The sequence below is a fragment of the Giraffa tippelskirchi genome, chromosome 9, assembly GCF_054371585.1.
Source record: "Giraffa tippelskirchi isolate mGirTip1 chromosome 9, T2T-mGirTip1v1.2.pri, whole genome shotgun sequence".
Classification (NCBI taxonomy): Eukaryota; Metazoa; Chordata; class Mammalia; order Artiodactyla; family Giraffidae; genus Giraffa; species Giraffa tippelskirchi.
The window spans coordinates 43,356,935-43,379,942 of record NC_137283.1 but is presented as its reverse complement, the minus strand read 5'-3'; the positions used below and the strand labels follow the sequence as shown (position 1 = coordinate 43,379,942).

General features: G+C 39.8%; 1 protein-coding gene across 11 annotated transcripts in view; it reads right to left on the bottom strand.

Moving 5' to 3' along the window:
• The window catches only part of ERC2 (ELKS/RAB6-interacting/CAST family member 2), a 957,804-nt gene that overhangs the window by 448,738 nt on the left and 486,058 nt on the right, over positions 1–23,008 (bottom strand). For all 11 annotated transcript variants that reach the window (XR_014064002.1, XR_014064001.1, XM_081524874.1 and 8 more), the window contains one exon: positions 2,005–2,140. Coding sequence is in view for 9 of the 11 variants with exons in the window: in XM_081524874.1 (XP_081381000.1) it covers positions 2,005–2,140 (136 nt within the window). In the remaining 2 variants the exon portion in view is untranslated. The remainder of the gene's footprint in view (positions 1–2,004; positions 2,141–23,008) is intronic.

Genomic DNA, 23,008 nt, shown 5'->3' with positions numbered 1-23,008 from the left:
CCTCCTCCTCATAAATCAAATGGGATAACAGTTAACCTACCCCATACTATGGTTATAATGGATCTCTGTGATTTTATCTGCCCAGCATCCCTTCTAAGCAGAGCCCTCTTTCGTGTGAGGGATTACCTGTCCTCAATCTCAGACCATGTGACTTGGGTGAGGTTAACCCTTTTTCTCTAGACTCCAAGTAACCATACAACTTGATTATGGCCTAGCCAATTTATTCATTCTATCCACCTTGGGATTTCTGCTAGAACTACTCAGAAAGAACCTTTCTCCTCCCCTTGGGGTGACTGCACTTGTAGAATGTAGGCTGAACGCTGGAAGCCATAGTTGGCATCACTATGCAACAGCCTTCCTGAGAGTCAAGGCAACCAAGAGTAGAGCACGCCTGTGAGTAGAATGAAGACAGAGTCCTGATGCTATTGCCTGAATACCTTCATGTTCTAAGATCTGGGGTCTGTTCCTGGAATTTTCAGTTTACTGAGCCAACAGAGTCCCTTTCTTCTTCTTAGTTCAACTTGTTGTGTTCCTATGACTTGGAAATAAGAGTTCCAACAAACCCAGCTGACAGAACCAATGACAGCACAATACACAGTATACTGAAAAGTTAACAAATGAGATCCACTGCTGCTATTGTTTCTCTCCATTTATTTCTTGAAGGCAGGAAGACTTGAAGTCAGTTCCACGTCTACCACTTACTAGGATGCTACTTCATACCTTTCCTGAGACTCTAGTACTACCATATATAAAATCACCAACATTTTTATAAGGCATGAATAAGAATACATGTCTGACAAGGCAATACAGTTCTGCAAATTTTAGTTATTATCTCAATTTGTAGATTCTAATATAATATCTCATATGATTCATGGGAGAACTAATGCCCAAAACCCTGAGACTGATTTCTCAAAAACACTGAGGAAGGCATGGATTGAAATAAACTACTAGTCCAATCCTAAGATGATCCCAGGAGTGAACAAAGGACTTGATGCTACTATCATGATACCCAAATCAGGCATCAATGTAAAGGGGATTGATTGACATCATCAGGGCACCTCCAGAACACAGAGAAAAAGGAAACTAATATTGACTATGTAACTACCTTGTGACATATTCTATGCAAGACATTTCCTTATATTTCCTACTGTGGAATAATTACTTATTTCTCTTTTGGTCAATTAAAAAAGAGAATTATGAGTACATACTGCAATTATCTAACTTCTTCTATCTCCAAGGAGGAAACCTAATATATAACTAGAGAAAGACACTAATTAATAAGCAGAATTTAACATGAACTCGGGCCAACTCGAACTTGAACTGCTCTGTTTAAAGGCACACTGGAATAAATAAAGGAACTTCAAAGTAAATGCCCTGTTTTAGCTTGAATGTTTTATTGAGCACATGGGGAGAGCTCTTTCGCCAAAAATAGGGATGGTTAATGAGGAAAAATTGGTGTTGCCAGTCAGCCATTTGGTTTCTGAGATAGGGCCATCCATTCAGAGATAACTATATTCCACAGAAAAGACAGAATAATGATCAGAACCTTGGAGTTTTGAACAAAACAAAACCAGTTCTGTAAAATGTCTGAAATCAGTTTGATGCATCCTCTTCCAAATACCTTCTGTGATAACACCCATACATTTCACTCCTGACACCAAAACAAGTTCAATGTAATTCTAAAAGGAAGACATTTCTGTTTCAAGCTTCTTGCCAACTCTATAATCGCAGCCCTTACCTTTTAAGGTGAGGCACAGGAACCAAGAGACTGTGTGCAGATTGAGCAAGTTCCACCATAGCCTGTCTTTCTTGGGCACTATTTTGAAAATTATGCTCTGTACTAAGAAAGACCTATTGGATTCCCTGGGAGTACACGGTTAGTGCAGGACTTAGAGCAAAGGTATGTCCACCATTTCCATGCATGCTTTCCCAAAGCAAGGAGTATATTTTGGAGGGAGTTGATCTCCAATTATTTAAGGGCTAAGAGCAGAAGGCTGGACTCACCTGCAAATGTTGAGAGTTGTCAGCCATACTATCCTCTCGCCTGCGGACTTCTTCCAGTAACTGGGCATTCTTCTTTTTTTCCAACTGTTGATTGTGCTTCAGGTTGGCCACCTTCTTGTTCTGATCCTTCATATGCCTGAGAAAAGTCAGCACAGCTTGGTTAAATTCAACCATTGGAAGACAATGTATTATCGTAATAGAAGTACCGAGTATAGAGTTCAGGAAAATTTAGGACTTCAAAACATTCCATTCATTCAACCACAAATATGTGGAGCACCCACTTAACACCAGGTGCCAGAATGGCAGTGAGACTGCTGTGGTGAATGGGACAGGTATAGTCTTCACCCTCCTCGTGGAGCTAGGAGTCCAGTGGGAGGAGACAGACGAGTATCAAGAACACACAACTTGGGTTTCCATATGTTGAAGGAAATAAATAGCATGCTGTGAGAGATGATGACGTGATTATATGTGGACAAGCGATAGGGTGGGGAAATGACTACAGTCACTGTGGTCAGGGAAACCTCCTAAGGAAACAAGACTATGGGTGAGAGGATCCAACCCAGGAGACAGTAGTGGAGGAGCCCCTTAGGAAGAGAGAACAGCAGGTGTTATTCCCAAGGCAGGAAAGAACCCAGTTACTTCTATCAACTGGAAGGCTACAGTGAAGCTAGTCCAGGCAAGGTGGGGGGACAGGGAGTAGGAAGGTACAGAGTTGGGGAAGAAGTGAGATGGGAAATGGAACTGCAAAGGTAGGTGGGACTCAGGCCACACAGAGGGCCCTGTGGTCTGTGATGGGGGCATTTACTTTCTTCTAAGTGGTTGCTGTTCTAATTACTATTATTCTTTTGGATCATGTTCCTATTTTGAAATCATAATCTATTACTTTGATTTTAAAATAATAATTACAAGGCTCCAATCAAATACACTGTCATCACTTAGCTCAAGCAGAGTAACACTTTGGCTAATCACCATGTTAAAGAAAGCCTGAGTGGTTGGAATAAAAGTTCTTAATGTATCTATAGGATTTCAAAGTGAAAAATCATAAAGCGATCAAGTGAATACAAGACTAAGGATAGAAGACAGTTTTCTTAAAAAAAAAAAAAAAAGGTGTATATATTGGAGGGAGTTACAGACTTCATGTGGACTATTTCACCAGCAGCGTTTAGGAAAACATTCCACAGATTTAGGCAACCATGTCGACAGCAGCTCCCATAAATCTAATCCAACACATGAGGGGACAGGAGGGCAGAGTGCTCAGGAGCAGTGATTCCAAAAGAGGAGAGCCCTGGAGCAGAGTAACCTGGGGGTCCCCAGTAATCCTTCTGTGACCTCTCCCCAGCACTGCTGAGTCAGCCACTGTTACTGAGCTCTGACTCCCAACAGAAGGGTATTGAGAACCACTGCTCTTGCAACCTTATGGATAAGATGAGAATTAGATGATAAACAGCAAACATGTCCAGATGAAACAATAACCAGGTGGTAGCCTCGCTCAACAAGAAACCCTTATTTCTAGTCCTTATAAACTTAACATACTCTCCTACACCCTCCAATGCCAAGAAAATGAAGTTCAAGAGAACTGTTTATTAAGCTGAAAAATCTATTAGAAATCTTGCTAATAAAAATATTCTGAACACTTTGGCTCTTCACAAATATTTACCGAACCAACTGAAGCAGTGATTTAAATACTCCTGTTGGCACATATTAAGGGGATAAAAGGTGAGGTGGAATAACTATCCTCTTACTCATTATTTGGACTGGATAATCACTGTCTGATATTTCTCATTTTCAGTGACTATAGTATTACATAACTATGAAGCTATGAACTAAGTGTACACACTAATCTACTTTTAGAAGACTGTCTCTTGGTTACTACGTAGGTGCTAAGAATGACCTCTTGCTTCCTAATTGAACAAGAATATAGAGGTTCCAAAGTTCACACTAAGCCAGGGGAAGCACATTTTCTTGTTGGGTAGGGAGTAAGATCAGTAACAGAATGCAATGGAGAGGTCCGTAACACTAGTGAGACTGTTCAATTAGAGAACATCTTTATAACCAAATACTTTTTTTTATTACTTTAAAATCCACACTTATATAGAACTAATTGCTAAATATTTCCTCTGCAAGTACCAGGGATAAATACAATAGATTATTATTACAAACATCATTTGCACTGTTAAAAAACTCCTACATAGTTCTTGAAGCAGTTTGAACATATTAGACATTATCTCCTGGGATGCTGCAGTGGTTTTTTTCAATCCAAAAAGAAAAAAAAATTTCAAAATCCACACATCCCTGAAAGCTTTCCTAAATTAATAACGAGTAGCTAGGAAAACAGAGAAACTAAAGTTTGGACTCTGTGATGGAGGCCAATCATCAAATTCTCTAACCATTCCTTCAAATACTGACTTACTTAGGACTCCAGTGATTAGAAAGGCTGGGTTTTGAATGGCACTGCTTAGGATTTGGGCTTAACAGATCAGTGCCGAGTAAGGTTCTGTACACGTGAACATCAAGAGATACCTATACAGTATGCAAACTCCTTGGCAGGAGTTTCAAGTGGTTTTCAAATGTATTTCTACGGGTAGAAGTCTTTCTTCAACTGAAAGTTTCCTTGAAAGTTAAAAGTAGAAGGAAAAATTGCCCTGCCAGAGGTAGGACAGAGATAAGGAGTGGGGTGGGGTGGGGTGGGAACAGGTGATCAGCACCTCACCTACTAGACAGTCTCTCTTTCAGGTGCCCCTCAGGGAAACCGTAAGTCTGTGAAGCACAGGTCAGAAACAGCAATTTACAGGGTAGGAGGGGAGAGAGGGAGGCAGGTAGTTAAGTCATGAAATTTAAAAATTTGAGATCCCTTGAAGAAGAGTAAATGTACCCACAGAAGCTCACTGGAACAAATTATCATAGTGATCTTTACTACCAATAAATTTGACATTTCCAAGAATAGAGATTTGTAAGCGATTTATCGGTCCTTTTACCACCTGCAAGAGTAAATTCACACTGCATAAATCATGCTAAACTCAGTACAGATCTCAACTGTCTCTATATTTAAGAAGGTAGAGTCCCTGGGGGTGCAGATGACAAAGTCCTCGGGCAATACTGCCTCAGAGGACAGTGTCAATGACACCCACTTCCCAAACTCCCACCCACTAGGCACCTGGCATGCCAAGGCCCTGCCAGAAACTGACCTACTCTATGTTCTAGAAAAAAAATGTGTTTTTTTGGAGTGAAATTTTTCTGCAAGGAAACATCATTAAAATATACTCAAGACACAATGTTTCTTCAAAAAAGCAGTTATTGGATCCAGTGGTGAATAGAGGTTAGTTAGAGAGTACAGTGATAGGTCAGATTTCCATGTTTACCTTAAATTGACCAGTTTCATAAAGCAAGTCACGTCAATTTTCAAAATTAAAAAGTCAGCACTTTTAAAATTCCCACAGGTATCAAGATCAACAATGGCTACCATATTAAGAATGAATGTCTGACATTTCTCCAAAGATAGCATATAGATGGCCAATAGGCATAAGGAAGATGTTCAATATAGCTAATTACTAGAAAAATGCAACTCAAAACTATACCTCATACCAGTCAGAGTAGTCATCATTAAAATGTCTACAAACAACAAAGGCTGGAGAGTGTGTGGTGAAAAGGGAATCCTCTTACTCTGATAGTGGGAATGAAAATTGGTACAGTTACTATGGAAAACATTATGAAGGTTCCTCAGAAAACTAAAATCAGAGTTGCCATATGATCCTCCAATCTCACTCCTGGGCATATATCTGGAGAAAACTATAATTTGAAAAGACACATGCACCCTAAAGTTCACTGCACATTTACAATAGCCAAGACACGGAGGCAACCTAAAATCTAAAAGTCTATTCATACACACACACACCACACACACCACACAGGTACACAAACACATACACAACAGAATACTACTCAGCCATAAACAAGAATAGAATAAGGTCATCTGCATCAACATGGGTGAACCTAGAGATTATCATACTAAGTAAATTCAGTCAGACAGAGAAAGACATTTGTTATACCCTATGATATCACTTAAATATGGAATCTAAAGTATGACACAAATGAACTTATTATGAAGCAGAAACAGACTCGCAGACATAAAGAACAGACTTATGGTTGCCACAGGGAAGGTGGGGAGGGGTGGACTGGGAGTTTGGGATTAGCAGATGCAAACTATTATACAGAGAACTGATAAACAACAAGGTCCGTTTACATAGCACAGGGAACTATATTCAATATTCTGTGATAAACCATAATGGAGAAAAAAACAAAAAAGGAATATATATATATATATATATATATATATATATATACACAAACAGACACATATATATGTGTCTGTGTGTATAACTGAATAACCTTGCTATACAGCAGAAATTAATATAACATTGTGAACTAACTCTATCTCAAATAAAATTTTTTAAAAGGAATGAAAGTCAGAGAGGACAGAATCCTGCTATTCTCACTAAAATAGTCCATCAAATTAAAATTATTCTCTAACTTGCCATTGAGAGAGCATAATACTTTCAAAAATACGCATTTGATTGAATGAATGCTTGCACTGATGTCTTTGTCACTTCTCTATGTTAATATATATCTAATTGATACGATAATAATGTTTGAATTTAGAAACCATGTGAAATACTTTCAAAAACCTTACACCTTCTCTGACACTCAAAGTAAATACTACTTTTACCAAGTTTGAGATCTCTTTCATTTATTTAAACTTTTAGGATTTTCAGTTCTCCTACCTTTAATACCATATTTTTTCCCACTTATCAGACTGTCAGGGCTTAGTATCTCTCTTCTTTTTCTTTCTTCCTAAAAGAAAGGAAACTGTTCTCTATTATGACGTAGCCCAGAATATAGGGAAGGAGATGCATATGTTTCTCTAAGAGCATGTGTATTTTTGCATATAAACTAAAAGCAAGCTTCCTTCTTTCAAAATCCCTGCAGAAACAATATGTCATCTTTTAATCCACCTGCTCTCAAAATCTTTAAATTGATAACATCCATTGTTGGAGAGGATTCAGGAATCCAGCTCCCTCATATGTCACAAGTGTCATCAAAAAAAGCATTTTTGGAAATCAATATGTAAGTATCTACCAAAGTGTACATACCTTCTGCCCCAGAAAACCCATTTCTAGGCAAGTAGCCTACAAAAATGCTTGCATGTGTGCACAGATATATGTGTACCACAATTTTCGTAGCTTTGTAAACATGAAAATTTGATAAATGCCTAACTGTCCATCAGATGCTTTTGAACTGTGGTGATGGAGAAGACTCTTTAGAGTCCCTTGGACTGCAAGGAGATCCAACCAGTCAATCCGAAAAGAAATCAATCCTGAATATTCATTGGAAGGACTGATGTTGAAGCTGAAACTCTGATACTCTGGCCACCTGATGTGAAGAACTGATTCATTGGAAAAGACCCTGATGCTGGGAAAGATTGAAGGCAGGAGGGGAAGGGGACGACAGAGGATGAGATGGTTGGATGGCATCACCGACTCGATGGACATAAGTCTGAGTAAGCTCCGGGAGCTGGTAACGGACAGGGAGGCCTGGCATGCTGCAGTCCATGGTGTTGCGAAGAGTTGGACACAACTGAGTGACTGAACTGAACTGTCCATCAGAAGGAAACTAGCTGAAGAAATCAAGTACATTCACACTATAGAATCCTAAGCTAGCTAAAGACATTCAGGCAAAACTAAAGTGTGGGCGTGGAAAAAATTTTCAAGATGTATTGTTAACCAAAAAAGGAAAGCAGGTTGCAGAATAATACATATAAGTCTGATTCTACTTATGTTAAAATATAATAGCCTATTGGGATGTATACATGCACTCATATGGAAATGGCCTGTATATATACTCCTGGAAACTTCACTCCAGTCTGTAAACAACATTTATCACTGAAGAAGGTATTGAGATTGAAGAAGCAGGAGCTTTCACATCCTACTGTATTTCTGTGTATGTGTTTAAGTGAGGTATAAATACAGACAAGGGAAGGCACAGATACTAAGTGCACGAGTCAGTGATTTTCGAGCAGTCAAAATACAGAAACTTGCCATCCCCTAGCCTCATGTTCCTTCCTTCCCTCTGCAACAAAGTAATCTCTACTCTTAACTTCTACCTACATGTATTTGTTTTGTCTATTGCTGAACTTCAAAGAATCATATGGTATATGCTCTTTTGTGTCTGACTTCTCTGACTCATTGTAGGATTTTTGATATTACTCAAAATGTTGTAAGTTCCATTTTATTGCTGAATACTATTCCATTACTATGAATATATCACAGTTTATTTAGCTATTCCCTTATTAAGTAGATATTTGGGTTGTTTCTGATTTTTCTTTTTTTTTTTAAGAATAAGATTGCAATGAACATTACTGTACCAGTTCCCCGCCCCCCCATAGACATATGTTTTCCTTTCTCTTGGATAAGTAACTAGACGCAGGTTTAACTTGAAGTGTAAAATGGTACAATCACAATGGAAGATAATTTCTGAGTTATATGAATCTTCCAGGAGCAGCTGCAGTGCAAGGACTAGTATCATAAACTCTGGAGCCAGACTGCCTGGGTTTCCATTGGAAGTCTAGTAGCTGATAGCTGTGTGGCCATAGGCAAATTTCTTAACCTCTCTGTACTTCACACATGAAATGGGAATAATTGTGTGTGACTCAGAGTTATTGTGAAGAGTTGATGAATTTGCATAGGCAAAATGCTTAGACAGACTACAGGATGTTCCCTCTCTCTCACACTTAGTTTACAATACGAATGTAATGGTGTCCTGTGTAATGTTGTGAACACATATTTGGTGTCGTGCTCCCCACATCAGAATAGCAGGTATTCCAAATACCTCAGACAATGGACTTTGGAATGCATTATTACACCCCTTTTGTCATACATTTAGCTTCTACTTGTGATTTCCTTAATAATAAGATAAGTTACATTCCTGGAATCTTATCCTAATAGAAGTGTTGCAGGAAGGTCACAACAAGCCTGGTGAGTGAGCTGGGATCCTGAAGCGACTGCACAAGTAGATGGGCCACACACACACACACAATGGAAGGTGACAATGAGTACTGCATGCTGAATTTCCCATAATAAAAGTTTTTACTTTTAACCACTGAGATGATCCCATTATTTAAAAAGCTTGTAAATACCATTCAGTACTTCAGCATAGCTATAAATTTTAGAAAGCTTTCATAAATATTCTAAAGATATTTTTAGAGCATGCACAAATGTGCTGAATATCATGAGCATGATACTCCTTCCTTAAAGAGAAAGTATCTGGCCAGCTCTGGCTACTTGAATCTCAGTCTCCTTCCAACAGAAGAGAACAAGTAGGATCAAGGTCTTAGGACTTAGTTCCAGAATGAGCTAGATCTCTTGAACTCTGCATTTTGCAGCCTCCACTCAAGAGCAGCCTACCAGTTGGGCCAGGAGCATTGATGACTGCCTAGGTCCTTGCCAAAATCCTTCAGCAGGATGCCCACTATCTCCCCATGCTCCCTTCTTGGCTTCCCTCCTCAGTAGATTCCCCCTACCCTCCTTACCTATAGTCCTTTGTCCCTTCATTCCCTGGAGGTGAATATCCTCCCATCTCCCACCTCTCCTGTGGTGTCTTGGGCTGCCTGAGGATCCAGAAACAAGGCCACCTCATTTAAAGCACATGATGCCAACATAACTTAGACTGACATCATTTATCATGTACTATGACAGTCAGATATATCATGAACCTGATAATATTGCTAAAGAAAGAAGGGTTAAAGGGAAGGGGGTGTTCAGATTTGAAAACTTGAGAAGTGGAGCTTCCCAGAGACAACGAGAGCCCTAACTTTTCACCTTAGAGTATCGGATCCCATCAGCAAAATTCTCCTTGGAGGAGAAGATTCTATATGTCTATTCCTCATTCAGTCTGAAGAAACAGGTGAATCACTTGAGACAAAGCAGGTCAAGAAACAAGATAGTAAGACGCCCAAGACCAATGACTTAGCTTCCAGATTGGCTGTATTCTCATCACAGAGGTGACACTTACAAAGTGTGTGACTCTGGGAAAGTTATCTCATGGGAGGTGGGAGGCATTAAATGATTTCATAAGCCTAATGTTCCTACAACAGTCTCTTGAACATAGTGGATAAATTATAAATGCTAGCCTGAACCCTCTGACCCAAATAACCCTTTTCTAAAGTGTGTATCTATTCCCCTTACCTTGTTTGCCAAGAAGAGCCAAGAAAACCTAGAGAAGAGGTTACAGAGCAGAAGATGGTCACAATTAGCAAGAAAAGGCAGAGAAGGTGATGGCACCCCACTCCAATACTCTTGCCTGGAAAATCCCATGGACAAAGGAGCCTGGTAGGCTGCAGTCCATGGGGTCGCTATGAGTCAGACATGACTGAGTGACTTCACTTTCAGTTTTCACTTTCATGCACTGGAGAAGGAAATGGCAACCCACTCCAGTGTTCTTGCCTGGAGAATCCCAGGGACGGGGGAGCCTGGTGGGCTGCCGTCTATGGGGTCGCACAGAGTTGGACATGACTGAAGTGACTTAGCAGCAGCAGCAGCAGCAAGAAAAGGGTTTGTTTTTCTATAGATATGTCACATAGGGGAGGTTTCAAAGGGATGACTTCTTTCAACTGTTCTCCTCTATTCTAGCCCTGTGGAATTTCCTCACCCAAAGTATCAAAGGAGCACTACCTTAAGTATGAATGGAACCCAATGACTGACAGCCTAAGCTCAAGACGACAGATGATGGGGGCCTGTTAGAGAAGACCCCGGGGATAGAGAGCAGAGAAAGGCAACCCTCTCTGATACATCCTGGCCCTCCTCTAGATGTACTTGGTAGGACTGTCATCAGAGGAAACTCAAACAGAAAAGGCAAGGCCTTTTTTTTACCTGCTTCAGAAGTCAATGTTTAATCCATGGGCATCTATTAATAAGGCACTCTTCCATCAAGTAGACTATACAATACTGTTGTAAGGGTCACATGATTACCTAAAGAAGCTTGGCTCTTTCTATTGGCTCTGACTACTAAATAAATTTCTTATCACTTGGTCTCCCAGGTAGGTATGGTGACCCAGAGGGCATGGGCTGGTCATGCAGGTCTGAGAATGAGTATTTTTCTACAAAGAACAATTCAATCTCATATAATGAATATCAGTTTATTGTCAATGAAATTAAACTCAGATAAAGTAAAAAGAAATAAAATAAACCTGGACCAATGACTGTAACAGGGCATTACCTGGTAAAAACACAGTAACAACCTAGATTTCTCATTCCTATAGTCATTCTTGACATTAAACTGAAAGTCTAAAAGGTTGAGTCCAAAAGAAATGAGCCTTGCTTCGCTTTCTTAATTTATATCCAATAAATACTTTTTGAAAAATCTACACAGTTCATAGCAGGCTGATGGCTTGTTCTCATTTATGCTGCTTAGAAAAGCTTTCTAAAGACTAAAAATAGGGATCAGCAAACTTTTTTCCATAAAAGGCTATATATAGTCAATAACTTATGCTTTGGGGGCTGTGCAACCTTTGTAAACAGTATTCAACTGTGTCTCAATTTTCTCATTGTAGCATGAAATCCGTCACAGATAACATGTACCCAAATGGGTGTGACTGTACATGAATAAAACTTTATTTATAAGAACAGGTGGCAGGGCTGAATTTGGCCCATGACCCACAGTTGGCTGAAGCCAGGTAATGACAATCACAGCAGCAAATGCTCACATCCCATGATGTGCTCTAGGCACTTTATATACACTAGCTTACTTAAACCTCACAACCCTATTAATCGAAGGTCCTTTGATTATTCTTACAGCTGAAAGTTACACAGTAACTGAGCAGGAGAGGCAGAATTCTGAATCATTCTGTCCCAGAGGCTACCCCCAGCCCCTTAATATCTGTGCCATGCCAACCAACTGTGGAGACTGTCGCAGAACTCCTTCACACCACTGTCTCACTTTCTCTTCTCTCAAGCAGCCCCAAAAAGCTCTAGGGAGGAGAAACAGACATGCTCAAGATACAATCTCTGTTCCATAGTTCAGCTACTTTAAGGCACACCACTCCAAACTTCACAGGATGCTGAGCAGCAACTTGGTTGACTGTTAGAGAACTAGATACATATGAGGTAATTACCCAAGAATATTAGCTTTCAGCCAGGGGAGCTCTGGAATGGAAGGTGGGAGCTTAACAGCTTTAGACTTCATGGGGGCAGTGATAGTTACTGAAATAAAGACACAGCTAGAAAGCTGAACACAAAACCAACAAGGACACCATGTAATTTCCCGTTAATTTCCGGTCTCTGCACCCGTTAACCTCAATGTGACCATTTTTGAACAAATGATTAGCTTTTATGGATGAGTCTACCTCCACAAGTAGAAATGTTTAGTGTATTTCATATCCTGGGACTTCACTGCCTCATAATGAGCTTGGCTCTTCCTCCCATACAAACATTTAAATCGAGACTAAGAGTTGGGAGATGATAAAATAAGCGAAGATGAAAGTAGAAGCTCAACAAAAATGGAAAGTAAGAGAAACACAAAGGACCAAGGACAACTGCAGATAACAGATAACAGACCACAGGACAGAACTTCTGGGACCATGCGTGCAAAACCAAGAAAGGACCCAGACCTAAGATTAAAACTCCTGCCTTGTTCCCTCCAATTTTCTCCTTGCACATCATTTACTTCTTTTCAAATTAAAAAAAAAAAAAAAAAACGGAACCTGAACACTTTAGAAACCAAACGTTTGTATAATTGCCACAATTCCACAGAGCACTGTTTTTTTATAAAAGCCTCCAACTCCACTATTAGACATAGGAACATTAGGGCCAATTTGGTAGGGTGTCAGTTGTATTTACAGTTTGGGGTAATATAAAAACATATGGAAACTGTGAAAATTGACCCCCAGGGGGCTAATGTCTGAGGAAACCAACATTCCACAGTCTGGCCAGAGGTTGGGGGCGATTTGCCCAGACAACATACAGCCAAAGCAACCTATGTGCACAGGGGCACTTCGTGTATGCAAGACCTATTTTTATTGCATTCAACCTGCAATTGGCCTGTAGAAGCCCAGACATAAAATAGAGTGAAGGCATAAGAAGATAAAAATCTTTTATGCTGATTTTCCAAACTAGAGTACAGGAATAATGTGTTAGAGTTTATATTACTTCCTATCAGAAATCAATGTTAAAATATTGCTAAATAATAACACTGCCCTCTGTTTCCAGATGTCATAGTATGTGTCAGGCACTGTAAAAATTCAATTTCAGTTAAAACAACATCCTTTTATAAAGAAAATGAGGCTTAGAGAGGTTAAGTACTGACTCAACATAATATAGTCAATAAGCAGAGGATCCATAATTCGAGCCACCATTTCTATGATGCCTAAGCTCATGGTCTCATCTAGTATGCTATATTAAGTAACTTATACTCTCTTTAAGATCTGGATCATCTGAGGCACGGCTTATCAGAACTTCCCAAAGATAGTTTAGACTAACACCAAATCAGTTTTCCCCTGCTGCCTAACAAATTACCACAAATTTAGCAGCCTAAAACAAACACTTATTTATTATCTCACAGCTTCTGTGAGTCAGAAGTCCAGGCACAGCTTGGCTGGTCCCTGTGCTCCTGATTTTACCAGGCTGAAATGAAGATGTTAGCCAGACTGCATTTCTCATTTGTAGACTTAAATGGAGAAGACCGTACTTTCAGGCTCATTCAGGTTATTGGAAAAATTCCTTTCTTTGCAGCTGTAGGAATGATGTTCCCAGCTCTTCACTGGCTGCTGGCTGGAGCTGGAGCCTGTCCGCAGGTCCAAGAGGCAGCTCGTAGTTACTTGCCACGTGGCACTCCGCACAGGCAATTCACATGGCTGTGTGGTTCTCTGAGGTTAGCAGGAGAATCTCTCTCTCCAATCTGCTAAGGAAGAGTCTTACAACAGGAGTGATATCCCATCATTTCTGCCATATAACATACCTTATTCAAAGAAGCGGCACCCATTACTTTTGCCATATTCTATTAGCTACATATAGGTCACAGGTCCTGCCCACACTCAAGTGGAAGGGGTTATTCAAGAGTGTGAAAACCAGGGGACAGAGATCATGGGGACCATATCAGAATTCTCTCACCACATGTGCTACCCAGCAGAATTTTTTACAGTTATGGAACTGTTCCATTCTGTCCAAAACAGTAGCCACTTGTCATGTGTGGCTGCTGAATAGCTAAAGTGCAGCTACTACAACTATAAAATTGACTTTTCAAGATTATTTAATCTTAGTTAATTTAAATGTAAATAGTCACATGTGGCTAGTAGCTACCATATTGGACAGCAGATATTTGGACATTAACCAATGTCCAAATTGTATGCTATTTTTTTTTCTAACTTTTTAAACCTTTATTTTGTTTGTGCTAATCTTTTGAATGGTTTCCCAATCTTTTTACTGCCATTTTCAGATATTTCTTGGGGACTACTTACTTCAGTATCTACCTAACAGACTTATTTTTTCCATTTCCCAAACTTCTTCCAAAACATTTTCACCAATGTAACGTAAGGCATTTGGAAGACCTAACTTATGGCCAATGAGGGGTTATGGAAATTTATGCATCCTTATACCTTCGCAAGTATTTATCCCCATGACAACCCACTGCAAAAATAAATGCATGTTCTTTCCACTCTTTTTCTCATAACTCAAACCTCTTGTAACTCTTAGTCTAATGTCAATGAGTAAAACAGAATCAGTGTTGAGTGGTGGACAAAGTGAAAATCAATGAAGGATATCCAAATGGCAGAATTACCATCAAAGATGGTGAAAGCCACTTCCCTCCAATTGTATGAGAAGACAGAACAAATCACTTCCCACACAACTGCCTCAACACAATTAACCACTTCCAAAATCCATCACTGTAATGCCACCTATTTCAATTTCACTTAGTGATTTTTTCTTCACTCTGTGATTTACAGAGAGTGTTGTGGCAGCACTAACACTCTCTTGTGGCAGACGTTAATAACTGTTAACAAAACAAAAACAGAAAACAAGAAAAGAAAAGCTAGGCTTCAATAAGCCTTGATGACCGAAATAAATATGAACTCGCTTCTTATGCTGCAGGACTTTTCAGAGCCTTTACTATTATAAAAAGTGCACAGTGAATACAAGGGATCAGATCTGATAGACAGAGGGCCTGAAGAACTATGGACAAGGTTTGTACAGGAGGCAGTGATCAAAACAATACTCAAGAAAAAGAAATGCAAAAAGGCAAAATGGTTGTCTGAGGAGGCCTTACAAATAGCTGAGAAAAGAAGAGAAGTGAAAGGCAAAGGAGAAAAGGAAAGATATACCCATCTAAAAGCACAGTACCAAAGAATAGCAAGGAGATATAAGAAAGCCTTCTTCAGTGATCAATGCAAAGAAATAGAGGAAAACAACAGAATGGGAAAGACAAGATCTCTTCAAGAAAATTTTCCAAATTTGCTAGCATGTTGAGTGGAGCACTTTCACAGCATCATCTTTTAGGATTTGAAATAGCTGAGTTGGAATTCCATCACCTCAACTAGCCTAGAAAGCATATTAAAAAGCAGAGCCATTACTTTGCTGACAGAGGTCCATATAGTCAAAGCTATGGTTTTTCTAGTAGTTATGTATGGATGTGAGAGCCGGAATGTAAAGAAAGCTGAGTGCCGAAGAATTGATGCTTTTGAACTGTGGTATTGGAGAAGACTCTTGAGAGTCCCCTGGACTGCAAGGAGCTCAAACCAGTCCATCCTAAAGGAAATCAGTCCTAAATATTCATTGGAAGGACTGATGCTGAAGCTGAAGCTCCAATACTTTGGCCACCAGATGCGAAGAACTGACTCCTTGGGAAAGACCCTGATGCTGGGAAAGATTGAAGGCGGGAGGAGAAGGGGACAACAGAGGATGAGATGGTTGGATGGCATTACCAACTAGATGGACATGTGTTTGAGCAAGCCCCAGGAGTGGTCATGGATAGGGGTGCCTGGCATGCTGCAGTCCATGGAGTTGCAAAGAGTTGGACACGACTGTATGACTGAACTGAACTGTGAATCTCCAAAAAGAGACATAGTGAGATGTTCATTAGACTTATTTGATGCAAATCCTTTTCCCCCAATATCTTACTGCTGAATTATTGCTCTGAGGTACACAATCTGAGAAATAATAATGTTAATCAGAATTTCCCAAACTTCAGTCATTAGTGTATCATCTCACTGACTTTTGCTACAGCATAAACTTACTACGTAATATTTCTCTTTAAATGTTTTTCATTTACATATCTTTTAGCCTTAGATTCATTCTAAGCAAGTATTAGTATAATCATTTGTTTGACCTGCAAGCTATGGATGTTCAGTGAGAAGAGGCATAGCTAATAAAATACATAAATTTTCTTCTGTACTATAAGCATCCTAATTTTTAAACATGCAATTAAAAAAACAAAGATATCAGTTGGAAATGATTGATACAGTATTAAAGAACAAGAGGAACAGGAACCATGTCTCTGTCTTCCCCGTATGGCAGGTGAGATTACTGAGATTATTACTCAGAGCAGTTCAGTGACTTTCACACACTCACTCACGTCTAAGACCTTCAGTGTCACTGGGGATTGCCAGGTGAGTTTTGAGATAAAAGCAGTTAGGTCTGGTTGTCACTAAGCTGGTCCCCAGGTTTCCTCAGTTAGAGCTTCATGAAATGTCTCCATGTTGAGTACTAAGGTAAGGCACCCTCCACTGTACTTCAGCATCTTCATATTCCCCGGGAGGTGTAGATGGTTGACATTCACTTTCCCCTTAAGAAATTGTAACCGCGACCAACCTGGAGATTCTGCTTGAAAGCAGAAAAATGCCTTTCCTTTGCTTTTCAACAGCAGTACCAACAGGCCATCCAGGCTGAAACAGGAGGGCCCTGGCTTAGCTCCAGTAGCTTCAACTAATGACAAATTCAAAGTGACAATGGGACAGAATGACTTGGCACCTGACTGCATGGGTTCAAAATGCAGATGAACCATTTCTTCACTGAAGGACCTACAACAGGTGAATTACTTTTCTTGTTTCCTTATTCACAGGATAGTATATGAATAGTAAAACTACACTCAAAGGAAAATTAAGAGTGAGATAAGGCATGGAGAATGCCTGGCATACAATAAGGATCTATAAACACCTTATAGTCATTTTAATGATAAGGAAAAGAATAATGACAGTAAAAGTGGCTTAGGTTCTCCATACATCTAGGCTGGCATACTATAGGAACATACACCTTTGATCAGTGACACCTGTTAAAGGATACTGAGTGCTGGACAAAGCTCCTGGAAAGAAGGCCCACATACCCTCAACACCATGTCCAGGGACTTCACGTCATGAAGATGGAACCTATCTGAAGTCCTGGGTTATCTCAGTTTTACCGTTAAATGTTCAGACCTCAGGAGGCAGTGTGACAGGGTTATTGAAGGCTTCTGGAGGTGGCATTTGGATCATACATCTGCCTCTGCCCTATTGATTGGTTGCCTCAAGTCTGGGGTCTAAGTTGCTTTAAAAGTGATAAAGATATAAAGATGTGGCATTTCTTGACTCCCTGAGTTTATGGAGCAGGACTTAGCCCTGTTATATAAGTTAGGACCACTCCCAGCCACTTCATAGTATATATTTGGACAGATTTCATTCCATCTATCCTTCCAGTGAATCAATGCACTCCTGTTCTCTCAATTGCCACTGTGAAAAGGACTTCTACTTGATTGTGATTACTCAAACTGAAACAATCGGAGAATGCTGAGAGCCAGCCTAGACTTCTGTCTGCTACAGGAAGTTTCCTGAAACACAGTGACCTCTTAGGCCTCCTCCAGAGCCTACCTGCAGATTCCTGACCACAGGATCATCAACCTTCCCTCTAATGCTTCCTCTTCCCTGACCCCGTCTATTTCTTTTAGAGATCCAATCCTCCATACTAGAGTTGTCATAGGATCTTTAATAGGAGAGATGCAGGAAGATCCTGAGCATCTAGTTTTTCATCTTTTTCCTAGTTCTAGTTTCCATTTGGACAGCAATGCTTCTGGAGCTCCAAGAGGCAGAGTGGCCCGACTTTTAGGAATATTTTTCCACCCAAAGTGAAAGTGAAAGTCACTCAGTCATGCTCAACTCTTTGAGACCCCATGGACTATAGAGAACATGGAATTCTCATGCCAGAATACTGCAGTGGGTAGCCTTTCCCTTCTCCAGCGGATCTTCCCAACCCAGGGATCAAACCCCAGTCTCCCACGTTGTAGGCAGATTCTTTACCAGCTGTGCCACAAGGGAAGCCCAAAAATACTGGAATGGGTAGCCTATCTCATCTCCAGGCGATCTTCCAGACCCAGGAATCGAACTAGGGTCTCCCGCATTGCAGGCAGATTCTTTACCAATGAGCTATCAGGGAAGCCCATCTAAAACCCATAGAGCAGCCACCAACACTCAGCATGTGTGCTATAGAAGGAAGTTTCTTAGCATTTCTCTGGACTAAACAATGCACATGTTTAACCCTCAAAACCACTTTGTGATGCAGATATTGTTATCCCTATTACAGACAATGAAATTGAGGATGAGCCATTAACCAACATGCTTAGAGGACTCTTCCATTTGAAAGAGCTGAGTTCTATCCCAATCTGTTATATTCCAAAACTCATGTTATTTTCCTAAACTATCATTGTTATTCTTGGATTTACTTTGCTTGCTAATTTCTTATTAGAGCTAACCAGGATAAACCTTCCACTACAAACAAACAAAAGCACCACTACCCAGATATAAGACTGTTTTCCCAAAGCCATGTCACCACCACTCCCCATCAGCAGTTCCAAACATCTTCTCTTCTCACCATAGAAAAACACAGCAAATGCTGCATTTCTTACATCGGAAGATACACACACACATATGTTGTTCTTCAGGCACTAAGTTGTGTCAATGTTTTGTGACCCCATGGACTGCAACACTCCAGGCTTTGCTGCCTTCACTATTTCCTGGAGTCTGCTTAAATTCACGTCCATTGACTCAGTGCCATCTCATCCTCTGTTGCCCCCTTCTTCTTCTGCCCTTTGCCCCAGAGGAGCCTGGCAGGCTATATAGTCCATAGGGTAGCGAAGAGTTGGACATGACAGAAGCGACTAAGCCTGCATGCACACAGGCTACTTACATTTAGTTCACATAAACATATACACCAATATATCTACATACTTATTTAGTTATTTCATACACACACACACACACACACACACACACACACACACTTATGAAGTATCTGTGAAGGAATCTCTTCTTTAGGCAAAGACTCTATCTATTTTGAAAAAAGACACTGTTGTGCTGTGCTTAGTGGCTCAGTCGTGTCCGACTCTTTGCGACCTCATGGACTGTAGTCTGCCAGGCTCCACTTTCCATGGGGATTCTCCAGGCAAGAATAGTGGAGTGGGTTGCCATGCTCTCCTCCAGGGGATCAAACCCAGGTCTCCCACACTGCAGGTGGATTCTTTACCATCTGAGCCACCAGGGAAGCCCAAGAATACTGAAGTGGGTAGCCTATCCCTTCTCCAGGGGATCTTCCCAACCCAGGAATTGAACCAGGGTCTCCTGCATTGCAGGCATTTCTACAAGAGACTAAAAACTTTTGAAATTATGAAGAAAGATGGAAAGACGAGAGGAAACCTTCCTCATGTGGCATCCAAGGAAACCATTTACCCAGTGAATGGCTAAAGGTTTGGGGAATAATTGAAGTTTAATAATGTTTTATAAAGCACTTATGGGATAGTGATGAATGACTATTAAATATAGCTATAGTGTAAAATATATATATATATATATAGCTATAGTGTAATTTGGGATTCCCTGGTAGCTCAGCTGGTAAAGAATCCACCTGCAATGTAGGAGACCTAGGTTCGATCCTTGGGCTGGGAAGATGCCCTGGAGAAGGGAACAGCTACCCACTCCAGTATTCTGGCCTGGAGAATTCCATGGATTGCATAGTCCCTGGGATTGCAAAGAGTTGGACATGACTGAGCCACTTTCACATAGGGTAATTTAGACAGAAGAACTAAAGTTCTTCTATATAAACTGTATAAACTGATTTTTCTACACCAATAGGTAACGTTAGATTATTTTTTTTACTGCTATGAGAAAAAATACCTTCAATATTAATTAGATGAATATAAAAACATTTGAGATTCAAGGTAAAGTAGGAAAAATAAAGTCATTTGCCAAAAGTAGGTGTTTTGCTCTGCTAAGTGGTCTTAATCTCACTTTTCACCGTATGCAGTGATTCTTAGTACTAAGTCCATTTGTTGAACTTATAAAATCACCTTATAAAATCAGAATTCTTCTTCATCCAAAGAGGAGATCAGAAGTAAAAAAGATTTTCCTCTTTCCCAATTGAAGAAACCAGAAATCCTATAAATTCAGCATATCCAAAGTTCACCCCATGAGGAAAGCAATGTGCTATTAGAAAATAATGCATTAAATTTGTGCTAAAATTTTGTACCATGGTGAATTCAAGTCCTATGTTGCTTGCATTTTTAATTAATTGAGTTTATTTCCATTTGAACTTTCTTTTCATTTTTAAACACTACATTTTAATTTGAATCTTCTGTTTCTGTCCTGAATATAGAGATGAAATAACTAGGAACTACATTTCCTGGCTGTTGGCAATTACTTTCCATACTGTTGTTTGATAGAAATTGATTAAAGTCCTGGCAACACCTAAACACAAGCTGGTTAAAAAAAAAAAAAGTCACAAGTTTCTCACTGTTAGGAATGGAGTATTTTATGATACGGATTTACAAATATCTATGAACTGGAAGCATTTCCTGGGTAATTAATCAAGGGGAACTTTTATGTAGAAACACATCTCCATTGAGTTATTTACAAAAGATCCCACAAGCTGCAAAGACTAATTATAAATCTCAGACCTGGGCAGTTTGCTGAAATGCTTTTCTTCAGGTCATTAAAAATACCAATGACAACATACAAACTCAGAAAGAAGAATAAACTAACTACAGGAAGTTATAATTACAGAAAGGAATTATTCAAAGTATGCGACCTTTGCACAAAAATGATGTCCATTTATTTGATACAGCAGACTCTTCTCTATTTTTCCCCTTTGATAGGCCTGTTGTAATTTCCACAAACATTAATGAGAGATATGTGCTAATAATGAATAGCTTCTAACTCCAGCCATCTGTGCATTCCTGGTAGGAATAAAACTCGATGTCATCACTACCCTATTGGATTTCTCGGTAATGCTCTTTGCTGATAAGAACTTTGAAAAAATACCAATGAGTTTTTTTATTTTTCTTACTCATACAAAGCATGCCCATTCCCCTTGCTACATAAAGGAGTCCATTCTACTCTGAGTCCAGGCAGCCACTGAGAGGTGGGGTGAGATAAATCCCTGCTTATCAAGATAACTGTTTCCCCACTCCGTATAAATGGAGACAAAGTATACCCAGACTCTCATGATTAAAATGGTCAAATTCTTAGCAGGTTAACTCATTACTTTTCATCCTTCTCATGCCAGCCCTAAAAGCTACACAGCTGTCTTAACAGTCACTTCCAAACAACTCTCTTGCGTTACAGCTATGCTAAAACTAAGGTAATTCATTTTTCCTTTATGAATTACTGGCTGTCAAGAATTTGACAAAGGTCCCAGGCTTTAATGGAGACCTTTGAAAAGAGAGACCCTGTGCTGGAGTACCCAAGGAGGGATGCTGGGGAACCAGGGAAGCGGGAAGATTGGAAAGCCATTGGTCAGGAACTGGAAAAAAATAATACATATATATGATGGAAGACAGCCTTATATGGTGGAAGAGAGGCTTATGTGACTATCTCCAATCACAGCCAAGTTTCCTCAGTGACAGCTGGGAACATACAGCACCCCAGGGCCATGCAGTTATAACTTCACTTCCCTGAGCAGCCAGCCAGCCTATCCTCAGCAAGCCAAACCTTTTCAAGGGTCCCTTCATACATCCTTCGTGAAGTCGGGAGGAGGGTGTGCTAAGCCCTGCTTCTGAGGATCCAAGTGTTTGATGGATCAGGTGGATCACTTCTTCCTCTCAAGCTGCATAGAAGGCTGTAATACTTGGGATCCTCTCTTAGATCTTAACATTAGGTCTAGTTTTATATGACATGTGATGACAGAACTGCTAAGAATATTTATTAGCTTGGCTAACAACTAAAGAAAAAATGGTAATCACAGCTCTCTAGAGAGGCTTTTTAAATTTCGTTTTATGGCACTATAAAATGAGGCCATACCCTGAGCATTTAAATGGGCAAATTATTTGCTTGGAAGGGGCTCAAAATTTGAAGTTTGGTCATATCAATAGACAAAAGCTAAGTGAATATTCAAGATAAAGTCCATTTCAAATGTAGCTAAGCCATCACCAAAAGAGAGTAAGCATCTATTTGATATAAGTGATCACATGTGTGTTTATAGGACTATATATGTCTCGGGTCTAGATTACACTTTGAATAAGTTCTTAATATTTGATAAACTGTCTCTAATCCTATTTCATGGAAACCTTGAAAAAGCAGTGCCAAGGTAAAACTGTCAGCTGGTAATCCGTAAGCAACATATTATAATAGTATAAATTCACTTACTTTCCCCGAGAGCATAATTTTTAAAGCTATTAATTTATTACTTAAATTGTCATTTTATTATTTAAAATATCACTTAATTATTTCAAAATGTCAGCTATTGTGTACTGGACAATCTTTTTAATAAAATGACAAAGTGAAAGTCACAAAGTCATGTCCAACTCTTTGCAACCCCATGGACTATAGAGTCCACGGAATCCTCCAGGCCAGAATACTGGAGTGGGTAGCCTTTCCCTTCTCCGGGGGGGTCTTCCCAACCCAGGGATCGAACCCAGGTCTCCCACATTGCAGGCAGATTCTTTACCAGCTGAGCCATAAGGGAAGCCCAATCTTTTTAATAGAACATAGTAAATATAAGTGTAAAAT